Below are 24,968 nucleotides of genomic sequence, written 5' to 3' on the forward strand. Positions count from 1 at the left end.
GTAAACCAACAAGAAAATAGACCACAAGGTGTAAACAACAAAATTGATAGGGGGGAAAAATTTAACATCTAAATAGAGCACACACACATAAAACAAAATCATAAGAGCAAAACAGTAAGAACATAACCAGGGTTCAAATGCATCCAGCTAATTCCTATCTAGACTGTGTCCCTATTTTCCCTCCCCAGCAGTATTTTCCTGTCAGAGATCTCAGCTTCTCCAAGCATTCAACGTCTTCCAAAAACAGCTCTCTGATTTTATTTATTTATTTATTTATTTTTTATGCCGCTCCTCAGCTAAAAAGGATCCCAGAGCAGTTTACACATCATCAATTACACAAAACAGTCCCTGCCTGCAGGCTTACAATCTAAAAAAGTCACAACTAGGGATGTCAGAGAATTCCGCCACGGATCTCGGTGAGGCCGAATGCCAGTGCATTCAGCCCCCTGAACTCCATGGCGGAATGGCCTGCCACCCCCCGCCTCCCCGTGGATCCCCCCCGGGACGAGACTCACCTGGGGCGGATCTTCCGGGCAGTGGCGGCTCCGGCGCCACCATTTCCAGGCTTGTGTGTAAAAAAAAAAAAAAAGACATGATAGGCTACGTAAAGATTTACATAGCTTAGCATGGCTAGGTTTAAAAAAAAAAAGAAAAAAAAGACATGATAGGCTACGTAAATCTTTACGTAGCCTATCATGGTTGAGTGGGTTTAAAAAAAAAAAAACAAGTACGCAAATGGTGGCGGCTACGGCCGCCAGCATTTGCGTTCCTTCTTTTTACTGTCTTAATCTACGTAAATATTTACGTAGACTATGATGGCGAAAATAAAGGGGAATGCAAATAGCGTAGCAGGCACTATTTGCATCCCCTTTTGATTCACCATTTTAGCCTACGTAAAGATTTATGTAGGCTAAAACGGTGAATGAAAAAGGGACGCAAATAGCACCCGCTACGCTACTTGCGTTCCCCTTTATTTTCACCGTCATAGTCTACGTAAATATTTACGTAGATTAAGACGGCCAAAAAGAAGGAACGCAAATGGCGGCGGCCGTAGCCGCCACCATTTGCGTACGCGGTTGGTTGTTGTTGTGTTTTGTTTTTTTTTTACCCAGAGCCCTCCGCGGCTGGAAATCCGGCTGCGGACGGCTCTGGCCTGGCCGGGCTGGGCCATGCCGGGCCTGGCCGGCTGCTCCGCGGAGCTGCCGCGGAGCACAGACGGCCGTTCGGAACGCCTCCCCCCCCACCATCAACATAATCCACGAAAAATAAGTCACTTTCGTACATCCCTAGCTCACAACTAACTAACAAGGAAAACAGAATGGGGAGGGAAGAGGGAAAGCATTCATTGTTTTAGCAGGGATGGTGGAATGGCCCTACTATCCCTCTCATCTCCCTCTCTGCAGCCTACTGGAATGGCTGCTGGTGGTGACAGCTTCTCTTTCTTATTCTTCTGGCCTTTTTCTCCATTTCAGTCTTCCTTTGCATACTGAAAACTCGTTCTGGTCTCAACTGTTTATAAGTTAAAGCCATCTAGTGCTCTTGAAACTCTTGACCAATCAGGAGGACTCACTCTTACCACAAATTTCTTTTAATGAGCTCCTTGGAAACATGTCCACAAAAACTAAAACTACTCCGTGAAACCTAGAGTCTTGGCACCATAATGGAAACAAACCCACTACTACTGGGTCCTTCTCTTGATAACCATCTGCTGAACTTCATTAGTGGCACATGTTGTTTCTTTGGCTGCCTGAACTTTTGACCTTTTGGTTCCAGCAAATACAGGTTTTTTTAACCCTATAACATCCAAGTGAGCTACATACAGAATTATAAAACAATTCTGTTCCTTCATACCCACACACTGAGATTAACATCAGATGCCATGCTCATATGAAGTTTGATGGGTGGGCATGTAAAACACCAACCCCCAATTGTGGAATAGCCTCTCTGGGAAAACTTGCTTGGCTCAGCCATAATCTGGTATGGCCAAAACATAGCTTTGGGGAGTGGCTCTGAGGGATGCTGTGGTCTGATTTTTGGTAGGTTGATGGTGATAGGATGCTGAAGTATTTGTGGCTATATTGTTAATTATTAATTGTGTATTTTATTGTTGTTTTATTGAAATGCTAGCTACTTACAATATCTTTGTGACTGCAATTAACAAAGATGGGATATCTCAATTTCAAAAATGAATGAATAAAAATTTCAGAAATAATTTCAGAAATTTCACAAGGAAAAGATTAATGATATCACATGAAAAACTAGCAGTTCCATGGTCCAAATGATGACTTGGCAACAGATGGGAGTAAGCAGAGAGTCCAGTCCACATTCCATGGACTACCTGATAAGCATTGACCTTTAGGTGTTGATGTATCTCAGTGACCCACACCAGCAAGGCCCAGAGCTTTGGGTGATTCATGAGAACTCACAGGAAATCAACACCCATCAAAAGGTCTGTTACCCTCAAAGATTCACCCCAGTTCCTCAGTAGATGCCCACAATTCACCTTGAGAGATCTTTGGCAGCAACTCCGCAATACACTATCCACTTAGAGTATTCCTTTCACTTGATCTTAACATCTTGGTGATGTGTCCAACTATGTTTTAATCTATGGAAAGATTTTCTGTGCATCCAACATATTGGTTCATTATTGTCAGGCTCCTAGCTGACCTGTCCTCTTTGGAGTACTTTTTGAAGGAGGAGGATTGGAATTCTACAGCAAACCCACTCCCACAAAAGACATGGGCAGCCTGAGAAGTCCCAGCACAGGTTGCCCAGCTTGGGGTCCCAACAAACCTCTTCAAACCCATCCTATGCCCTGTCTTGATTACTGATTCTCCTCCTTTGTTCCATGGTTCCCAGGAGCATAGGCACAAATTGACCAGGTGGGAGACTCAGTCGTCATCAGAGCACCGCCTAACCACTGGAAGACCATGGCTGGTTTAAGATTGGGAAAGGGGTACGGCAGGGTTGTATACTCTCACCCTACCTATTCAACCTGTACGCAGAACACATCATGCAACGTGCTGAGCTTGATGAATCCAAGGCTGGAGTTAAAATCGCTGGGAGAAACATTAACAATCTCAGATATGCAGATGATACCACTTCGATGGCTGAAAGTGAGGAGGAGCTGAGGAACCTTATGATGAAGGTGAAAGAAGAAAGTGCAAAAGCAGGGTTGCAGTTAAACCTCAAAAAAACCAAGATTATGGCAACCAGCTTGATTGATAACTGGCAAATAGAGGGAGAAAACGTGGAGGCAGTGACAGGCTTCGTCTTTCTAGGAACAAAGATTACTGCAGGCGCTGACTGCAGCTAGGAAATCAGAAGACGTTTACTTCTTGGGAGGAGAGCAATGACAAATCTTGACAAAATAGTTACGAGCAGAGACATCACACTGACAACAAAGGTCGACATAGTTAAAGCAATGGTATTCCCCGTAGTAACCTATGGCTGCGAGACCTGGACCATAAGGAAGGCTGGCTGAGCAAAGGAAGATAGATGCTTTTGAACTGTGGTGTTGGAGGAAAATTCTGAGAGTGCCTTGGACTGCACGAAGATCCAAGTCCATACTCCAGGAAATAAAGCCAGACTGCTCACTTGAGGGAAGGATATTAAAGGCAAAATGGAAGTACTTTGGCCACATCATGAGAAGACAGGATACCCTGGAGAAGATGCTGATGCTAGGGAAAGTGGAAGGCAAACGGAAGAGGGGTCGAGCAAGGGCAAGATGGAGGGATGATATTCTGGAGGTGACGGACTCGACCTTGGGGGAGCTGGGGGTGGCAATGGCCGACAGGAAGCTCTGGCGTGGGCTGGTCCATGAAGCCACGAAGAGTCAGAAGCGACTGAATGAATAAACAACTCAGGAGGAGGGGAAATCCCAGCTGCAGACAATGAGAAAGCAGACCCGGCTGCAACTGCTGAACCAGGAAGAGAGGTAGTTGACAGCATGTATATAAGGCCTCAGTCTCCTCCCTGACCTTGGCTAAGTTAACAGCCCTCCCCCCCCCTCCACCCCGCGACCTTGCTCTAGGTATGTGCTGAGGACAATTACATGCTGACTCACAGGAAACGGTGAGATCTCATTGCATAAAAGACTCTAACAATTGTGTTTGTTTTTTTACAAATGAACTTTATTGACTGAATTAGATAAATGTGCTGTTTTTTCTTCATATAAAAGAGTATAACAAACTGTTGTGTTGTGATAATAAAACGAGGTGGCCGTGTGCATCAAGGTGCCCTCATGAGCTCAGGCAGCTCTTGCAGCGTTGCAACCCATTCTCATTGCAAGCGGTGCACTTGAGGGCTTTGAATGAGTCTGTAAAGCAGTTCCGAAACACCGACATCTTGCTCCCATGGCACGCGGAGCACGGAAGAAAACCAAAGCCCCCACAGGAGAGGCATTCATGGGGGTGTTGAACTCTCTGCACACACATGAAAAAGGAGGAGGAAGAAAACCTAGCATTCGTTATTTGCATTATATTCTGCATTTGGAGGGCCAAATTAAATGTGAGGTTAATGTGTGGATACACTTAACATGCAACTTTTTGTTATGTAAACTGAAGTCACCAGGAAGCCGAAGCAACCTCAGGACCATGGGGGGTGGGAAACTTAACTTTATTTTCAATTTAATTTAACTTTATTTGCATTTCAAGGGAAAATTCCATTGGCACCAATGTGAGCTTCCCTCAAAATGAAAATAGCAGCTTCACAGATGGGATTTTTGTCACACACAAAATGGCAAGGAAAGAAAGAGTTAAACTCTTTCTCCCCACCCTCCACCGTCCCAAAGGTGCTTAGGCTTCCCTGCAGCTGCAGAAAACCATGTGTGGTAGTTGCACATTAATTGCAAAAACCCACGCACGTTCGTTGCATTCACACAAGTGACCAGTGGAGGCTGGTGGCTCTGATTTCGGTGAGGCAGTGGATCCATTCTGGGTTTCAGTCAGACCCAGCCAGAACTCTAAAGAAGGTATCTAAGGTGCTGAAGCCTAGCCCCCAGATAGGTTCAGCACCTTGGATAGGTCCTTTAGAGTTCTGGCTGGTTCTGACTGAAACCCAGAATGGATCTGCTGCTCCACCGAAATCGGAGCCACCAGCCTCCAGTGCAATCAACATCACATCTAAAGTGGTCCTGAATCAGGGCTCAAATGTCAATACTGTTTCTATGAATCATGGAAATCTTTTGCTTTTTTACAATCACTGAACTTCATTTTATCTGTTTGTTCCCCTATTAAGAGCATCATCCAGTGGTTCATTACAGTTACGGTAGCCTACCTAAGAAAAACTTTACTGATTTCCTTTCTCAGTGTAATAGAAATGGCAATGAAATGTGAAGTGAATGTGGGGTTTCCTGCTTATGAGAAACATTTCCACAGGAAGAAATTGGAATTTTGGAATCGTGAGAGTATCAACATTTGTCAATGGACAATATTCATGCAGATTCTTGGTCAGGCTGTGCTGTGACCGTCTGCTCCCTCTCCCCAGCACTGCTAGAAATACAGGACTGGATAAGGAACACATGGCTGACGGACAAACAACCCAGTGGGTTGTTTGTATCCAGTACTGTCCCAGCGTTAGCATAACCCTTCCATTTTTATTTACCTTATGACTAAAACGTAAGAGCTTGTTTCTCCATGTTTTCCTTGTGTAGCTGGCATAGGGCCAAAACAGATGTGACGTTATTCATTTGAGGGATAATTGTGTGGATATTTTTGCTAATAACTAGCAGCCAAGGGGGAGGGGTGGGTGATTCTGATTGGGACTGTGGCATGAGAAGGGGGGTTAACCATGGTCCAGATCCGGGGTAGAGGCATAGCTACTATTTGCACTGAGAGGGAAATTCTCACTGGTGACAATGGCAGCTTCCCTCTTGATGCAAGTAGCAGTCATGGGGGAGGAGTGATCTGGGTGTCGAATGTAGCAGGGGCGGAGTTATTAAGGCCGCTCTCCTGCTGTGCCAAGGGTGCACAGCCTTTTCAGCCCAAGGGGCACACTGAGTGTCTGCCGGGATAGCAGGAGCCGCACATGTGCACACACACACTACTCACACACATTCTCACACACTCACAAACATACACATGCCAGTCACACTCATCCCACAGGTCCTGATCTTGCAGCAAGGGCATCTATTCCTTGTCACAGCAGCAGAGTACTGAAGCCTCCTCCTCTCCACCCCAATCTGATCCGCAAAGAAAAAAGAAAAAACCCCTCCAGAAATGGGCTTTCTGGTTCCTGCCATAAAAGCCTCATTCCTAGAATGTCTCCAGAGCATCCTAGGAGCTGGCAGAAAACTTCGAGCACTGATTCCTAGGGTGCTCTAGGGACACTCTAGGCATGCGGCTTCTATGGCAGGAAACACAGAGCCTGTTCTCAGAGAGGTTTCTTGCCGTTTTCACTCCCCCACATTTATTTTTTTTTTAGCAGTGGCAGATGCTTGGGGTCTGGGAGCCACTAGACATGGCTTGTGGGGACTGCCTGTGGGCTGCACGTTTTGCAGCCCGGCTCTAAGCCATGGTTTCTGTAGTTGCTATTTGCTTTTTTTACAAAATGAACGCAATTATTATAATTGCAAGAATAACATTAACATCTATCTTGTCCTATAGTGAGGCAAAAGCTTGGAGCTTTGTAATTCGAGTCCTCTTACAAAGAAAATGTAATACAGCTACAAGCATGCCCAAGAACAGGGAGCTATCAACACGCATTATCACCAACAGACAGGAGAAGCCAAACTGCAGTTAGCTTTAAAGCAAACATTTGTCTTATCAAACATAACAACCCAAAAGGCAACGAGAGTGACTTAGAATAGTTAAATAATGAGTTGTCTAGAGAAATCAAACATGCATTTTGCATATGTTTGTATCAATATAATAGTACACTGGGAGTACTGACAAGAAAATTGAGTTTCTGATGTATGGAAAATGAGATTTTAATGTGTAGTCTTTTATAACCTCATCAATTACCTCAATTTTGGTTAAGAGGTCTTGCAGTTCCCCAGATTCATTCATTGACAAAATTTTCTCCGCACCCTGTAAGGAAACAAGCAAAATCTGTTAATGTAATAACAGAGATATATAAGGGATTATTTTTTATTCTGAGTTTTAGTCCTGCCAGTTTAGCTGAAAGAAAAGGGAGAGACTTCTGCCCCTAAAAAGGTTTTTTTAAACAATATAATCATACTTTTTTAGTTGGCCCAAGCCTTGTTGGCTGAACCTAGGGTCATTTGTCACATATATATTGGGCTACATGTTCACTGCAGTTTTTATTCCTTATCTTACAATACATGCTTTCTTACAAAAAAAAAGGCGGGGGTAGGATGAAGCATCTTGTTAATATGTCAGAGAGGCAATTTCTTAAACATATGGTGCATCAGAGAATGTTGCTAAATGAGCATGAGAAAACTGGTATTTCTATTATTCAAGCATTTCCAGCACTGAATTGCGTACCTGGGTATATAATACCATGGGATGAAAGGTGATGAAAAATATAATGCTGCTAAAATCAAAATTCAGAAGTGAATAATAACAATAATTTAGGTTGAGTACATTGGACCATGGGGAATTTCTGAGCTTTGAAGCAAAGCCGTAATGAAGTTAGTCTTCATTTTTCTTCTTGAAAGTACAAAAGGCTATTGTAAAGAAAATGAAAGTGCTGAAGAAGATATTAAACTTTCCTTTGGAACCTTCTGCCAATCAAAGAGGACCGGTTGAAGAACTGAGCAATACTACTGGTCATTTGTATTTAATGTGTGTGTCATTCATTCTAAGAGCGTAGTGAAAGATTCAGTTAGGATGGAGCCAGAATTAGTTCACTTTAGGGCAGTTTGCAGCACTCTGTGTAAAAATGTTCAGGTAATCATTTACACTGATCTTATTTGCCCTCCGTGATGTCATCACTTCACCAAATCTGACTGACTGAGTAGCACTGTGATGTCTTCTTATTCACTGCATGATCCCTGACTAGGTGATATACACATGACTAATCCAGGAAGAAGGAAGATGAGGGAGGAAAGCAGCAACTGTAAGAAATAATGGTACCAAACAGGATTTTAAAAAAGTGAATATCTGAACAATCTAAGTGTTTTTCAGGGAATATTCTACCCTGTTGAGAGTACACGAGATAAGGCAGCCACCTGAATATTATCCATGTGTCTTCCCACTTCGTCAATAAAACTGTGGTAGGTGCATGGTTTAATCGTTACATAAAAGGAGCGTTGAAAAAATCAGACCAAAAGTTGCCACCCTTCCTGTGCTGTTGGCTTAAGAAGACTGGCTCACTTTTGGTATTGGAGCCCATATCTGCTTATAGCAACAAAGCACAGCAAGGGAAAGCAGAGGATATGTGGCACTGCTTCCCCAAGTGCTCCTTTTCATTTTAAAGAATAGACTCACCCATCCCCACTGTATAAGCGACCAAAGCAAACATGGGGATGAAATGCATGTAGTTGTCTACTCTTGTCTAGTTTGGCCCTCAGATTGCGAATTTCTACCTGTAAACTGAAACTGTAAAGTATTCAGTGCAGGCCTAGTCATTTCTGCCATGCTTAACATCTTTGCGACTCAAGACATAGTACCAAGAAGGGGTCCCACCACCGCAACACAACCAATCAGTGTTTCTCTAACTTTTTTTAACTTCCCTCCTCCCTTCTAAACTTAGGTTACCTTATGAAAAGCCCCAACCCAGTGCAAGAATGTGTGGATTGGGGTGGTAATCCCACACTGGCATTGAAAGAGGAATAGAATTGCTCTGATCTCCTTCTAAAGCCACACATAGGAAAACATGAGAAATAAATATAAGGGCAAAGCAGTAGCACTGTTTGAACTCTTCTTCCCAAATCAAATGCAGATGGAGAGGCAATAAGGCAGCAGTTTATCCCCACAAATGGAACGGGGACATGGGGATCATCTGCTAGGGGCCATTAAAGGCCAAAGTACATGCTGCGTTTAATGCGCAGACATGCAGCTGTGTCTCTGCATGTTCATCCATTAATTATGAGCATGGGAGGGAGAGCTGTTATCAGGACCACTCTATGGGGGGGGGGGCTATATCTTCCCTCTCCAGCTGTGTGAATTTTCCTTCAGATTGCAGTTGGAGAGGGAAGAGATAAGCTTGCCCTCCATCAAGGCTGCTGTCAAGAGTAGGCAAGGTCGGGCACCTGTCAAGCAGGCCCCCACTGAGAGGAGCCCCCTGGACCTGCTCCTCCTCTTCATCCTTACAACCTGCTTGTTCACCTGCCTCTTGCTCTGGCCCAGACAACGGTGGTGGTGAGAAGGAGGAGCAGTAGATGCCACGGCCTGCTTGGTCGCTGGTCCTCTGCCTGTCAAGCAAGCCAGTGGTAGCAATGCTGAGAATGAGGGGGGGGAGCAGTAGCCGCTGGTGACAATGGCAGTGAGAAGGCAGACTCACTGCAGGAGGGGGACCACTGAGGAGTCTTGCCCAAGCGCCTTACAGAACGTAGAGCTAATACTTCCCTCCATACATGGGGCAGTCGTCGTCCCCCCCCCACCCCGGAATTAAGTAAGGAAAAAGCAGAGACATAGCTACACACTATAATGCAACCAACATGTAGTTTGACTCTCACTCTACAGAAGCCTTGGCCAGTGGGAGGGGAAGGCACCACCTGCCTCAGGATCCTAGCTTTCCTTTCTTAGTATTGCCATCTTCTTGCCTGGTCAGAGCTGTACACACTTGAGCTCTTTCTTCCATCAGCTCCATCACTAAGCCATGTTGCTGCCTCTGAAACCTAGAGGTGCAGGAAGTTTCAGATTATGTTCAATGGCTTCAGACATCTAACTGCTGCATTTTGGAGAAGTCACCATTCATCATCTACCACCATGTTTAAGGGCTTCCCGCAATTTTACCAAGGCTTCTGCTTCCAGAGTCTTTGAGGAAGAATTCCTTTGTATATGTGTCCCCCTTTTTCCCCTTTATGTGCCAGTTCTATATATTTCATTATACAGCCACTAGATGGCACTGTTGTATTGCTGCAATAAAGCGCCCTTTCATCAGTAGGCCCCACGGTTCATAACTGGAGGAGGGAAAATGCCAGACTTCCATCATCATGAAAAGCACCGCAATAAATGCTACAAAGAGTAGGAGGAGGATGACACTGTATATAGGACCCGCGAACATCTGTGAGTGACCAATCATACGTGCATGATAAAATGCCTCATACAGAAACAGCCTAAATCATAAACATGGAGAAGTCTTCTAATGGCTGCATTTTGGACAAGTCACCATTCATCATCTTCCACCATGGTTAAGTCATAAGGCGATAAATGCAAAGACAAGGGCTCCCACAAAGGCATTATCATTTCTTCATAAATAATATTAACCCAGTATAAGTGCCTTGCTCTATATACCCTTTGTTGTCTCTGTATGGTTAAAGAAAGAGATTAGTACATTTAAGAAATCTGATGCTTGTGCTTTATTCTTGGAGAGTTTTAACAGATGGTTTGTTTTTGTTCCCAATTATGGCTACCCACTTTACCACTATTAGCAGTTTTTGTAAAGTTGGGAGTGGTCTCCTGCCACAGGATTTGCCACCACTGCTTTTGTTGCTATATGTAAATGTGTGATCAGCCCGCCATGCCTGTCTGACAACTTATTTTATTTAGTGCTTTGACTGATTACCTCAGAAATTTCAGAGGAAAGAAGACCTAACTGGCTTGCTGGCAATACCCAGGTTCTATTGTGTTCGGCTGGACCTGATTCATCCTAAGGGTAATTACAGAAATAATTTGGTATTTCTGAATTGCCTTAAAATTTGTGAAAGCAAGCTGGGTATATGGTTATGGTTACTTGACCTTTGTCATTGCTATTTATCTTTCTCAGTACTTTTCAATACCTTAAAATGATAAACGCCTATGTTCATTTTTATAGCAGGAATTCCTAGCTGGAAGAATTCCTAGCTGGAAGAATTTCATTAAATTTCCTTCATCGTTATCCCAGCAGAGGGCATAATTCATTTTCAGATATATGCAGCGCCTCTCAGCTAAATAAATGCTTCAAAGATGTACTAAATTGTGCATAATAATATGGACAGAGGCAGGCTGTCCATATTATTATGGACAGGCCATTATATTATTTATCTTTACTTGGATGTAGACTCAGTAGGTCTGTCTACCACTTTTATTTTAAAAAATAAGTTGATAAATCTTTTGCCTTTTAACTTGTTAATCAATCAATGGAATGTATTGATGGCAAAGCCTCAGTACAGTTGTCTTCTTGGGATATAGTGGGAAGTATCAAATAATTTACAATTTGGTATGAATTTTATCATGATTGTCCGCTCGCATAACGTCTCAGAATTTTAAATCATCGTACCCTTACAGCGAACCACTGTTTAACTGATTTTATATGTTCATTTGGAAAAACTCAATAATATTTTTTTTTAAATAAGCAGCTACCCCTCATTGATAGAAGGAAAGGCCAATTAAACTAAATTCCAACATCAATGTAAATGCATGTAACATAGGGGCAATAAACACTGATAGCTAGTTCACACTTGTAGAGAGGTGCTACCAATAACCTCCCACACAATATCTCCAGTGCTCCATCTTTTTCACATTCACATGGAGAAGGTAGCAGGTGAACCTACTGTAGTGTAGCTTCTTACACATGATAGCATGACTTCTGTCCTTTTTGAGACCCCTGAGACTGAGGGAATTGTAGCAATCTTATGTAACCATACTTGTAGTTCAGACACTACATCCTCTGTGAGATGGTTGTCCAATAAATACAGTATTTGCTCCGAAGTTCTCTCGAGTGCCACCACTGATTCTTGAAAAGGTCTTCACAGTAGCAGTGGTCACTCTGTGTTGCTACAGGGTGGAGTATTTGTCCAAATCAGCTTCCCCAAAGCAAATCAATTTTGCCAGGTCAGGACCGGCCTCGTTTCCCACAGCTATAAATCATTTCTCTTTCTCCATGCTCTTTTCTGTTAGAAGGCATAGACTAAGTTAACAGGACATATTGATCAGCTGCTGGAGAAAACACAGGATGATTTTTTTATATTTTCTGTGATGACAGTAATAATTTATCTATAAATGTATGAGTCAGCTTTCTACAGAATACCCATGGGGCCTTGCACTATAAAAAGAAAAATAAAACAAACCTGAACAGGATAAAAAATAAACAATGTTTTAAAAAATCCATGTGTTAGCACATGATACATCATCTCATAGGTATGAGAGTAAAGTAGGATTGCTAGGTTTATTCCAGCAATATTCCACTATCCAGATTAAAAAGAGGAGATCATACTCTGATATCTGCCCCACAGTAAATAAATAGATGCCATTCGTTTCGTGACATTCTAATAAAAGCAGCTGCAGCACACTACACTGTTTACCCAGCAAACCAAACTAACTGGAATTACACCATGCTCAGTATACAGGCTTTCAAGCAGAAAGAATGGAAATCTTCCACAAACAATTTAAATGCACAGAAAAAATGTTCAGAGTCATATATATATATATATATATATATGTGTGTGTGTGTGTGTGTGTGTGTGTATATATATAATGCACAAATAGTGCATGCATTCAGTTCATGGCAGATGTGCCAGGGGCACATGAACATTTGTATATGTGCATTTGCATATAATAACAAGATTAAACATTCACTGAAACATGGTTTAAAACCTCTTTTGATATTGGCGCCATCACTTAACTGTGAGCTTCTCCAGAGTACTGTAAAGGAAATTCCCATCTCCTTCACATGCAAGTCTTAGGGCAGGATCCAACAGTGTCGTTCCACAAACTCAAATAGCACTAGCGGAGCTCCACCAAATCTGTTTGTTGCACAAGCAGTTGCACATTACGCTTTCACAAGGGATTGTGCAAGCGTCATGCATAACTGGTTGCACAACCGGTTGTGCAAGCATTATGCACAACCATTTACACAACAATGCTTGCACAATTTTAACTTTAGTTGGATTCTCCTCTTGCACATAGCTCAGAACCTAGTTTCTACTAGCATAACGTCATTTGCACTAGGGGAACGACACAGCTGGATACTGCCCTTAAGAATCTTTCTTGGAATGCAGGCTTTGAAACATTTCATCGGACTAGACATAGAGCATTTTTCTACATGAGGCTTTTATTTCACGCTCATGATTTGTCACTCACGGAAGTCTGTGGGTCCTTTACATGACGTCGTCACCCTCCAGGGCATCTCCTGTACTTTCTGACAATTATCCCGGTTTTTAAAAGATCGAGAATAATGCAGTAATAAATGTTAATCCACTTTAATGGTCATGTGAAATTCGCCATTCCATTATAACACAGTGCCATCTAGTGGCTGTATAATGAAACATGTAGAACTTGCAGACAAAGGAAGTCCTGGGGGGGGGGAAGCATGTGTCAGCCCATGTAAGGAGCGAATCTTAATCCTGCAAAGAATCTGGAAGCAGAAGCCCTGGTAAGTTGTGGGATAAAAAGCTTGGTGTGGAGAAGCCCATAGTGTCTTAACACTGTGCTGCATGAATTGTTCACGTTTTACTCATTTCGTTTTCAGCAGCATCCTCTTCCAATATAAAATAAAGATGTAGAAAATCAACTCTTTTTCAAACAGAGGGTATACTGTATATGTATAGACTAGAAAATGCAGCTTGCAATCTGCAAGAATGGATGAATTGCTAACTTGACCTATTTTCAGACTCACTTTCCTAGTTGCCATTGCAAACCCCCACCCCACTTCCCCTAACCTGAGTCTGCTTTAAGCGTATGAATGAGGAATTCCCATAGCACACCATTCTGTATTAATTGTGGCTAGGTTTGTTGTATGCTAGAACGTTGGTTGGTGTTATGAGGCATACTTCATGTTCTGAATTTTGAGGGAATGAAGCAGTATCAGACATTTCTAGTAATCAGGGTGTGTGGCATAGATGGGTTTCAAAATTTCAGATTTCTATCTGGTGTGGAAAATCCTTAAATTTGGATCCTTTTGACAGTGAATGAGGGTCATTGGGGTACAAACATCTCTATATACAAAGTTGGTATGGAGAATGTTAATATACATGATGATGATGCAATAAAACAAAGAATGATTTCTAGAAGTGTCTGAAATTCACCTGTTTATTTTCATGGATATTTCTGCTGTTCCACACACTGGTATCGCATGTTCAGGATAAGCATCAACAAAAGCAGATACATGATTTTCACAAACCAGATCCAAATCACTTTTGTCATCACACGTGCATTATTATCCACAGTTCTGTGTCACACACGCTGAAAACCACAGATGGCGACACAGGCCAGAATCACTGCTGCACATTGCATGCGCAATTGGCTTCATTGCCCATTCTTCAAAAGCACAGACAGTTGTATTAATTAAAGCAGAATTGCATCTTTGTGGCACATTACAATTGGCTCAACCACACAATTTAACACCATTGTTTTTCCGCAGATCCAGTGATAACATTCTCCAGCTTGTTGCCTACTTAGAATAATTATCTGTAACAGTAAATATGCAGGTTTTACTATGGGAGCAATATGGGAAACTACCGTTTCTAAATAAAAATGTATGTTTTGTGACCTTTGGAATGGAATCATGATGACTGAAATCAGAATGTACAACAGCAGTTTGTTGTAAGACTTAAGAATAAGAAGTTGGCCTAATGGACAGAGGAAACTAGCCAGTTTTCTTAGGTATGGTTGTTTATAATGATGCCCCACTGAAGAAGATCCATTGGGTTGAAACATAGCTGGTAGTTCTTGAATAAAGTACTTGAATAATATTTTATATACATATTTTTATATCTGCATTTTATTAAGTCACTCTGCTTGAGCTGGTTATGAGCTGGTTATGACTGCTATATGTTCTTTGTGTTCCTTTACTTTTGATTTTACATTTTAGCGAAATGCAAGAAATGTACCTTATTTGGAAAGTTAATCCACCTTATTTTTTTATTTGTGCATTTCTAATAATTTCTCAAGCGTATAGATTAAAAGTTATGGTATAGGAATTTAACGGTTATGTATGTTGTACTTACCCCCAGATACTGGCCTTCAATGAACACAACTGGTACTGATGGGATTTCACCTACTCTTCTGCATCTCTCATCTAGTTCTTTTCCATAGTCACTGTTCAGTGCAATATTTTTCTCTTCAAATTTCACTCTGTGGTTTTGGAAGATCTTTCGAACCAACTCACATCTTTCAAAAGTTGTTCTGACCACACGGAGGCTGGTTGTGTAAATTACTATGCGGCCATATTCCAGAACTGATGATACCTGTAGAAGGAAAAACTTTTTTTTTCTTTTAGTGTCCCTTCCAGGTTAAAAAACAAAACACCACCCTTGGTAAACAGTCATAAAATAATTCATTTTTATATCAATAGTTTTCAGTTAGCATTTCATTTGTCTGAGAAGCAACGTGAACAGTAGGCATAGAGGGCCAGCCCAAACGCACAACCATTCATTTAGGGCGGTCATATTATTCGGGATGCTAGTGAAGCAGTGCACAGTCTCAGATGCACTCTGGGGTCCCTTGCAATGCTGCAGAGGATGCTGGGCACAGTTCCTGCATTATGCACAGCTACATTCAGTCTGACCAGAGTATCAACTTAGCAAAGAATCACAGAACTCATCTCTGTTAAGAAAACAACTGTCCTCTCTCTCATGCCAGGACTGCTACTCACAGGGTTAGGCCAAAATATTTGGCCACCCCATTTGGCTGCAACCAGAAACATGAGCCCCATGAGCCTTCGCTGTGTTGCAAGAAAGAATGCTGATGCAGAACTCTTGAATCATAAGAGGACATCTTCAGGGTATCTTCACCGCCATTGCAAGAGATTTTGGTATGGACTCAAATTGCATACTCGATTTTACCAGCAACCCCTGAGAGGGCCTTTTCAGTGGTGGTGCCCTGTCCCTCAGAGAAGCTTGCCAGGTACCTACATTCAGGACTGCATTTTATTTTTGTTTCCTCAGGCATTTAGGAACTGTTTTAGTGCTTTTATATCGTTGCATTGTTTTATCCCTGTTGCTGGTTTTATTTTTGGTCTTATCGTGGGCTGCTGCTGTTTTTATCTGACTTGTTTTATTCTCATTGTTTTATTGCTACTTTTTATTTTATGTTTTTAATTTGTACACTACCCAGAGAACCTCAGTTATTGGATGGTTTGAAATGTAATAAATCAATAAATGCCCCGAACAGTGTTGCATAAAGGTGTAGGGATGTACGAAAGTCAATTACCTTTCAGCGGATTCTGTTCATGGGGGAGGGAGGCGTTCTGTCCCTCCCCCTGGAATCTTCGACGGGGGGGAGGCGATCCGGTCCTCCTCCCGGAATCCTCGACGGCTGGCTGTGCTCCGTGGCGGCTCCGCAGAGCAGCCGGCCAGGCTAGGGCCGTCCGCAGCCGGATTTCCGGCCGCGGTGGCTGCTGGGTTAGAAAAACAACAACAATGGTATACACAAATGGCGGCGGCTACAGCCGCCGCCATTTCCGTTCCTTATTTTTCGCCATCTTAGTCTACGTAAATATTTATGTAGACTATTACGGCGTAAATAAAGGGGAACGCAAATAGCGTAGTGGGCGCTATTTGCGTCCCTTTTTGATTCGCCGTTTTAGCCTATGTAAATATTTACGTAGGCAAAAACGGCGAATCAAAAAGGGACGCAAATAGCGCCCACTACGCTATTTGCGTTCCCCTTTATTTACGCCGTAATAGTCTACGTAAATATTTAGGTAGACTAAGACAGCGAAAAATAAGGAACGCAAATGGCGGTGGCCATAGCCGCCGTCATTTGCGTACACTTTTTTTTTTTTTAACGGGATGTGATAGGCTACGTAGGTCTTTACGTAGCCTATCACGTCTCTGTAAAAAAAAAAAAACAACCAAACACCAGACTGCAAATGGCGGCGGCGGTGGCAGCCGGTCAGAAGACCAGCCGCCAAAGCCGCCGCCACCAGAGCTGCCGCCGGAGCTGTCGCCGCCCGGAACATCCACCCCAGGTAAGTTTCGTCCCGGGGGGGATCTGCGGGGGGTGGGGGGGCAGGCCGTTCTGCCACAGATTTCGGGGGGCCAAATGCACTGGCATTCGGCCTCCCCGAGATCCATGGCAGAATTCTCTGACATCCCTATAAAGCTGCAATCAGACCATCCATGGATCTCCAGACTCAATCGTTGATGGCATGGCCTCCTTTAGCACTGTTGCACTAGAGTTCTTCACGTTCCTATGCATGTCTCAGGGTCTATGGCTGCTTGTTCTAGTATTCTTGGTATGGTATCAGAGCTTGGTTATTATGCATGCCTATTACAGGTAAAGAGTTGTGGTGTTTGTTTTTATAGTGAGTATTACGCTCTAATAATAATAAAAAAGTTTGATGATGTAAAGATCAAGAATCATCTTCTTTTCCTTAATGGTTAATCACAGCTAGTCATTTATTGTGAGTAGATGGGGCAAAAATCTAAATATCCAGAACAGTTAACATAAGGAAAGCCACACTTTGCTTAAGCCCTTCTTTCTCACATTTATTTGCATTATCCATTTTTCAGCTATGTCCTTATTTCATTTCTTGTACACATATCACGTATGATTACATTTGATTGGAGCAGAGTTGAAAACGTAGAGTTGAAACAGAATGCCTCTTGCAACCACACCAGGAGTTCCTAATGTCAGGGCCAGCATCAGGCTGGAGGGAGCCCTGGGCAAACTGCCCTCTATCAGGCCTACCAGGTGGTGACCGCAGATGGCCTGACATCAGTACAGCTGTTGCTGCTGTGCAACCACCTGGCAACAGCAACAGAAGCAGATGATCAGGCAGCAGTGCTGCTACTGCACAGCCCACTAACTCACCTTCGTGATGGTGGTAGCAGCAGAAGTGAACTGCTGGCTGGTCAATCTGTGCCTGAAATGTATAGTCGCTGCTATATTTGCAAATCAAAAGCAGTTAGCAATGAAAGTGATGCAGAAGCCACCTGCTGTGGGGTTGCCTCCCTCTTGCTTCCAAACATCTGATGCTCCCAATGGTATGACCTCAGTAACACTGTGCTTCAGCCGCTCAGTGCTTGAGGCCAGGGTTTTGCAGAATGGTGCAAGGTCTCAGGTCCATTTTAATCTCCTCTGCATGATGTCCAAGTTCAAAAAGGGTGGCACTAGCTTTGCAGTGAGACTTCCACTCTTCTTGCTAGCAGGCCTTGCTCTGCCACAACCAATTCTGGCCTGGCATTTCGCTCACGCGTTGAAATAAATGCCATCAGTCACACAGGGAAGGAGAAAGTGCCACAACCAAGGATGTCGGGCTGCTTCCTAAAAGGGTCGCTTGCAGAGCAACAGCCTGCAGCCTTGCAAAACGAGTGACCCCTTAGCCTTAGCTCCTGTGGGATAAAAGATGATGGTATGTTATATACTATGTTATATTATATTATGTCGTGACAAACCATACAATGCGTCACTAGTGATTTCTGCTAATCTAGCATACACAGCTTCACATCCCTTCACACAACGTGTGTGGGTTGTTGCAATCACTCGCGGTCCTCGAACACCCTGCACATTTCAGTGGATGCTGCGTGGCTAGAAAGCAAAACGCCAGCCTGTCTAATGCTGTCTTACAGCCTTATGAAGAAGCCCTGTTGGCTGGTTTACTGCAGCCTTCCCCAACCCGGTGCCCTGCAGACACACTGCAGTGGAGGCTGGTGGCTCCGATTTCAGTAGGGCTGTGAATCCATTCTGGTTCAGAACCAGCCAGAACTCTACAGGAGCGATCCAAGGTTCTGGACCTATTTGGGGGTTAGGGTTCCACACCATGGACAGCCCCTTTAGAGTTCTGGTGGGTTCTGGCTGAAACCCAGAGTGGATTCAAAGCCCCATTGAAATCAGAGCCATCAGCCTCTACTGATTGGAGTTGCTGTCCAACACATCTGGAAGCCACCAGGTTGGGAAAGCCTGGTTTATTACATCCCTGCCCTGCTTACTAACCTAATTAGCAGTCTTGAGATGGTGAACACATTAATTAAAATTGCAACCAAGCAATAATAACAATCCATTAACAACTTAAAGCAGCAGGTACAACCACTGGCAGCGCTTCATCTAGTAATGTATCTATTTGGTAACATTATTTATGAGACATCATTCAGCCCAGCAAGGGCCCCTAAGGTGACTTACATCCTACAGTCGGGGCACTGCCAGAGAAAAGACCCTGTCCTAGGTTCCCAACCTAACCTCTCCTGGACATACAACAAGGCTGCCAAAGCAGATATTTAATCTACGTGCAGGTTCATAAAAGAAAAGGTGGTCTTTCAGCTATCCTGGCCGCAATGGTACTCCCCGTAGTAACCTATTGCTGCGAGAGCTGGACCATAAGGAAGGCTGAGCGAAGGAAGATAGATGCTTTTGAACTGTGGTGCTGGAGGAAAATTCTGAGAGTGCCTGGGACTGCAAGAAGATCAAACCAGTCCATACTCCAGGAAATACAGCCAGTCTGCTCACTTGAGGGAAGGATATGAAAGGCAAAACTGAAGTACTTTGGCTGCATAATGAGAAGACAGGATACCCTGGAGAAGATGCTGATGCTAGGGAAAGTGGAAGGCAAATGGAAGAGGGGCCGACCAAGGGCAAGATGGATGGATGATGTTCTGGAGGTGACGGACTCGACCTTGGGGGAGCTGGGGGTGGCGATGGCCGACAGGAAGCTCTGGCATGGGCTGGTCCATGAAGTCACGAAGAGTCGGAAGCAACTGACCGAATAAACAACAACAAAAACAAGGTAAGAACCAGTACCTACAAGGAAGGGCATAGTTCCACCCTTAAAATTGCCTGCCCACCCATCTGTTCCCTGTCGCTCTTACCTATGCTAAACACCACTAAATTCCATCCAAAAAAGAAAAAGGAATACCTCACTGAAGAAAACCACTGAGTATCTGAAATAGTCCTGATCTGGGGATGGGGAAGGGACTGGCCAGCATAATTTCTGTGGAGGAGAGTTCTAAAGGTGTGGTGCCACCACAGAGAAGGCCATCTGTGATGGATCTTCCTGAGAAAAAGGAATGACAAATAAGATCTTCTTTGTCAATCTCAAGAGGGAATAAATAGCAAGAAATGCTCCTTCCTGGAATGTTTATTTATTTAGAGAAATTGAATACCTCTCTTCATCTAAAAAGATTCCAGGATGGTTTACTCTAAATTGCAGCCAGAACCAATTGGTAATAAGTGCAACTCCTTAATAAGAGTAGGTTTATATGAGCTCTTCATCGATTTCTCACTTCTGCGGCCTGGAATAATAAACATTTCTGGACACTTTTCAAAGGCAGCCTTTCACAGAGCCCATCACAGCAATACAACCTGTGGGTTGCCACAGCAGGTTGTGTGGCAAAATACACTTTTGAACTCTGGATTACTGACTGGAGAACTGAGTCACTCACAACAGCTGTAACTCAATGGGAGAGCACAAGAAGGTTCCAGGTGCAATTCTTGACACCCCCAGATAGGTCTGGGAAGACTGCCCCTCAGTGTTGGCAAGACTGAACTAGACCAGTCGTCTGACTATAAGGCAGTGACCTATTTTCCGAAGTACAGGAATATAAAAAGTGAAGTAGCGTGAACCTTAGTCAACCTCATATGACTACATTGCAATAAAATTCTATTATCAGCATGATATATTTCTCAGGCAATATAGTGAACTGGCAAGAAATCCACTCAGTGATGTGGAATGTTAAAACTTCGCAGCATGGCCCAAGTTCCCATTGCGGTCCCAAAATTCTCAAGGAGAGGTAGGGTGGCCAGATATTGTGCAAGACGATCCACTGGGGTGGACGAGCCGCATGATAATTGAGCATCCTCCTGCTGCCCCGAGGAACTGCCATTGTGTGCAATGATATTGGCGGCAAGAGGCAGCAGGATGGGACAGGAACCGAGAGGGAAGCTCCATGGCATTTCTCTCTCAGCTCCAATCCTATCCTGCCTGTGCCGCAGCCACCGAGAGCAACTGTGCCAGTCTCTGCCAGGCACAGCAGAGGAAGGTGCAGTTGCTTGCTCAGCCATGGTACCCAAGCAGCAGACATCCTGCCCAAGAAGAGCAAATTTGTTCACCTTTTCTGTGATAAGAAGCAGCTGTCAGTAGTATGCTACCTAGCAGATACGGTTGAAAAAATAAATACACTTAATCTGTCCCTTCAAGGTAAAGGTGACATTTTAACAATGAGTGAGAAAGTAACTGCTTTTCGAAAGAAACTCGTACTATGGAGAGAACATTTTGAAAATGGATATTTGGCAATGATTCCATCGATTTGTGATTTTGTTGCCGAAAACGATGTAAGTGTCACCTATAAAAACTCTCATATCTGCACACTTTAAAAACTCGGAATCAGAATTTTCTACCCTGTTTAAAAACCTTCCAAACCAAGAGTTTTAGTTTGTTAAAAATATAAAAATGCAACACCTTCCGATTAGTTTGCAAGAACAACTGATTGACATCAGAGAAGATGGAAGCTGAATGTCAACAAAAACCTTTGCATAATTGGTGGATGGGACTGAAAAATGAGTATCAAGATTTAGTAAGTGCAGCCAATGATGCACTTCTTCCATTTGGATCTACGTATCTTTGTGAGGTGTATCTTTGTGAGGTATCTTTTCCAGCTATGACAGCCATTAAAACCAAGTATCAAAATAAACTGAACTTAGAACCAGACCTTCGAATCGCTGTATCTTTACACTGTAAAGTGTTTAAACCAAGATTTTCGAAAATAATGATTCAATCACATTGCTCTCCCTAAAAATATCAAAAAGATTATTTTTAAAATATTGATTATTTCATCTTTATCTCATCCTTTTTTAATTTCTATTTTTGTGTATGTTTTATAATGTAGACAATATATTAGTACAGTAGTACATGAATATAATATTTAAATAAATATACATATATTGGGGGTGCGTGCTCAAAAAAATGTACTGATAGGGGTGTGCGATCAAAAATGTTTGGAGACCACTGCTCGGTCCATCTCAGCTTTGTGGCAGTCCCTCGGCTGCCTGTGCTTGTGCAGCCGTTCAGGAGGATGAGATGGATAGGAGGACTTTCTCACAACCGCCTGAAACACTATTATAGAAAATAGGCAGCTTTAATAAACCTAGCTGGCATGTGCCTATTTCACAGCGCAGTCTTGGCCATTGAGTTCAGAAAATAATTTAACTGACATGAGAAACATCAAACAATACCGGTATGGCTGTGAGAAGAAGGGGACATTGCAATTCTATGCTTTATGTAGTGATAGGAAAAACTGCCAGCTCCATTTCTGCGGACTTTGTCTATTTCTGACCTTCAAGTCCGTTCCAGCTGGTCCCATGCCAGTTTTTTACAGGGGTTGGGGGGGGGGTGTATTTTTCTAATGTCATTTTGTGCATGTTTTTCAAATTGTATGGATTTTTGTATGCATCCACCCATTGACTAAGGCATGTTTCTATGAGTTCTTGACATGCATAAATTGTTCACTACACACTTTTCAAATGTGTCTATTTTATCAGACATATTTTTCCTGTTCCATTGAATGCATTGCACATCCAGAAATATATGGACTTCTGTAATGGCCCCAGGCCTGTAAACAAGTCACCAGGAGTTTTTAGAGGGGCCTAGAGATCCATAATGCTTTCTGCTTTGGTGCAATTCCCTTGCTAGTGGGCCTCTTGGCTGGTAAGATGAGTCAAAGGTCAATATCGCCACCTCAGCACATTCCATGCTAAAGAGCGCTGGTCTTATCAGGGCCTAGGATGTGCCTGAGAAGTGAAGCATGTTTGCCTTAAAGCTGAAGGTGTCTGTGCTGGGAAAGTTCTGATTGGTTTTCTTCTGAACAAGCACTGTTAGCCTGTGCTGGGAAAGTTGCAGATGAACGCTAATTAACACTTGCTTCTGTCATGCTGCCTCACTGCTGACATGTATAGTATAAACCTCATTTTACCCCTTGGCTCTGGGTTCAGAGAAGCTGTCTGATCCAACCACTGGGTACTAGGGATGTACGAAAGTCACTTACCTTTCCGTGGATTCTGTTCATGGGGGGGGGCGTTCCGTCCCTCCCCCCGGAATTCTCAACAGGGGGGGAGTTGATCCGGTCCTCCCCCCCCCCCCGGAATCCTTGAGCGCCGGCTGTGCTCTGCGGCGGCTCCTCGGAGCAGCCGGCCAGGCCAGGGCTGTCCGCAGCCGGATTTCCGGCCGCGATGGCTGCTGGGTTAGAAAAACAACAACAATGGTGTACGCAAATGGCGGCGGCTACAGCCGCTGCCATTTCCATTCCTTATTTTTCGCCGTCTTAGTCTACGTAAATATTTACGTAGACTATTACGGCAAAAATAAAGGGGAACGCAAATAGCGTAGTGGGCACTATTTGCATCCCTTTTTGATTCGCCGTTTTAGCCTACATAAATATTTACGTTGACCAAGATGGTGAAAAATAAGGAATGGAAATGGTGGCGGCCGTAGCCGCCACCATTTGCGTACGCCGTTTTTTTTTTACCCAGCAGCCACCGCGGCTGGAAATCCGGCTGCAGACAGCCCTGGCCTGGCCGGCTGCTCCGAGGAGCCGCCGCGGAGCACAGCCGGCGCTCAAGGATTCTGGGGGGGAGGACCGGATCAACTCCCCCCCATTGAGAATTCCACCGCCATTTGCGTACACTGTTTTTTTTTTACCCAGCAGCCACCGCGGCCGGAAATCCTACATCTTTACATAGCCTATCACATCTCTGTAAAAAAAACCCCAAACATCAGACTGCAGATGGCGGCAGCAGCCAGTCGGAAGACCAGCCGCCGAAGCCGCCGCCAGAGCCGCTGCTGGAGCTGCCACCGCCTAGAACATCCGCCCCAGGTAAGTCTTGTCCCAGGGGGATCCGCGGGGGGGGCGGGGGGGCAGACCGTTCCGCCACAGATTTCAGGGGGCCGAATGCACTGGCATTCGGCCTCACCGAGATCCGTGACGGAATTTTCTGACATCCCTACTGGGTACGCCTGTGTGCTGTAAGTACTCAATAAAGTCTCCTTGTAAGCAAACCTGGATCATCTGGCTTATCACTATCTCGGCACCTTCAAACCTTAGCAGCCCACAGCCGGGGCATACAACTTCCTAAGGCAATTTCTCACACATCCCTATTCTGGGTCCATCTTTGGTGCTGAAACAAGGACAAACAACTGAAAGATTTGCTCATCCGTTTCTTAATAAAAACTAAAATTTATATTGCACTTTAGAGTGTTCAAAGTTTTTCACCTTCACTATTTGTTGTAATCCTTGCAGCATCTCTGTAAGGAAGATCAGTATTATTACCCCCATATGGCAGAGAGATTGAACGGGGCTGAGAAAGAGGTACTTGCCTATGGCCAACTAGTAAGTGGCAGAAGCATGATTCAAAGCAGGAACAACCCAGTTCATAGCTCAGTCTCTTTAGCTACTACGCTATACCAGGTCATCCTCTGTGGCTCACACACCCAGACAGAGGCCAGATGAAACCCTCAAGCAATTATGGTGGAAATGTTGGGATACTGAGTATCCCAATCCCTAGTTTACAATTCAGCACCTTTCAGATCGACAGGAGCACTGCTATTTACTTCAGTAGGTTGTGAATTGCACACAGAGCTACCAACATTCCATCAGGCTTCAGCAGAGAAAGATGAACCAGGGCTCTGCTGAAAGACCAGATGCATCAGGCTCCTCTTGTCCCTGAACTAAATCCAACTGGTCATTATGGGAGCTACTTTTAACTTTAAGAATTTTGATGTCTAGTTTTGCATATTTCCTCATCCCTCCCCACCTCTTTTTCCTTTTCTGTCATTTCTTTTAGATTATAAACCTGCAAGAAGGGACTTTGTTTTTTATCAGTTGTATATAAGCTTCTCTGCAAGCCTTTTTGGCTGAAGAGTGGGATAAAAATGTTTTGAATGAATGAATGAACTAATGAATCATATTAAAGGTGGTATAAAAGAAATCAAACACAGAATCTGATTATTTCATGTAGTTTAGATTATTTCATTTAGCATAGCCCTCCATATTC

The 24,968-nt window shown here is 43.6% G+C and overlaps 1 protein-coding gene across 1 annotated transcript in view; it reads right to left on the reverse strand.

Moving 5' to 3' along the window:
* Positions 1 to 4,241: 4,241 nt before the first annotated feature.
* Positions 4,242 to 24,968, reverse strand: part of GRXCR1 (glutaredoxin and cysteine rich domain containing 1) — a 41,727-nt gene continuing 21,000 nt past the window's right edge. The window contains exons 2-4 of the mRNA XM_084859779.1: positions 14,993 to 15,232; positions 6,963 to 7,028; positions 4,242 to 4,424 (exon numbers count right to left, since the gene is read on the reverse strand). Of these exons, the coding sequence (XP_084715905.1) occupies positions 4,242 to 4,424; positions 6,963 to 7,028; positions 14,993 to 15,232 (489 nt within the window). The remainder of the gene's footprint in view (positions 4,425 to 6,962; positions 7,029 to 14,992; positions 15,233 to 24,968) is intronic.

The sequence above is a fragment of the Heloderma suspectum genome, chromosome 5, assembly GCF_057233095.1.
Source record: "Heloderma suspectum isolate Gila_16-S chromosome 5, 16-S_ref, whole genome shotgun sequence".
NCBI classification, from domain to species: domain Eukaryota; kingdom Metazoa; phylum Chordata; class Lepidosauria; order Squamata; family Helodermatidae; genus Heloderma; species Heloderma suspectum.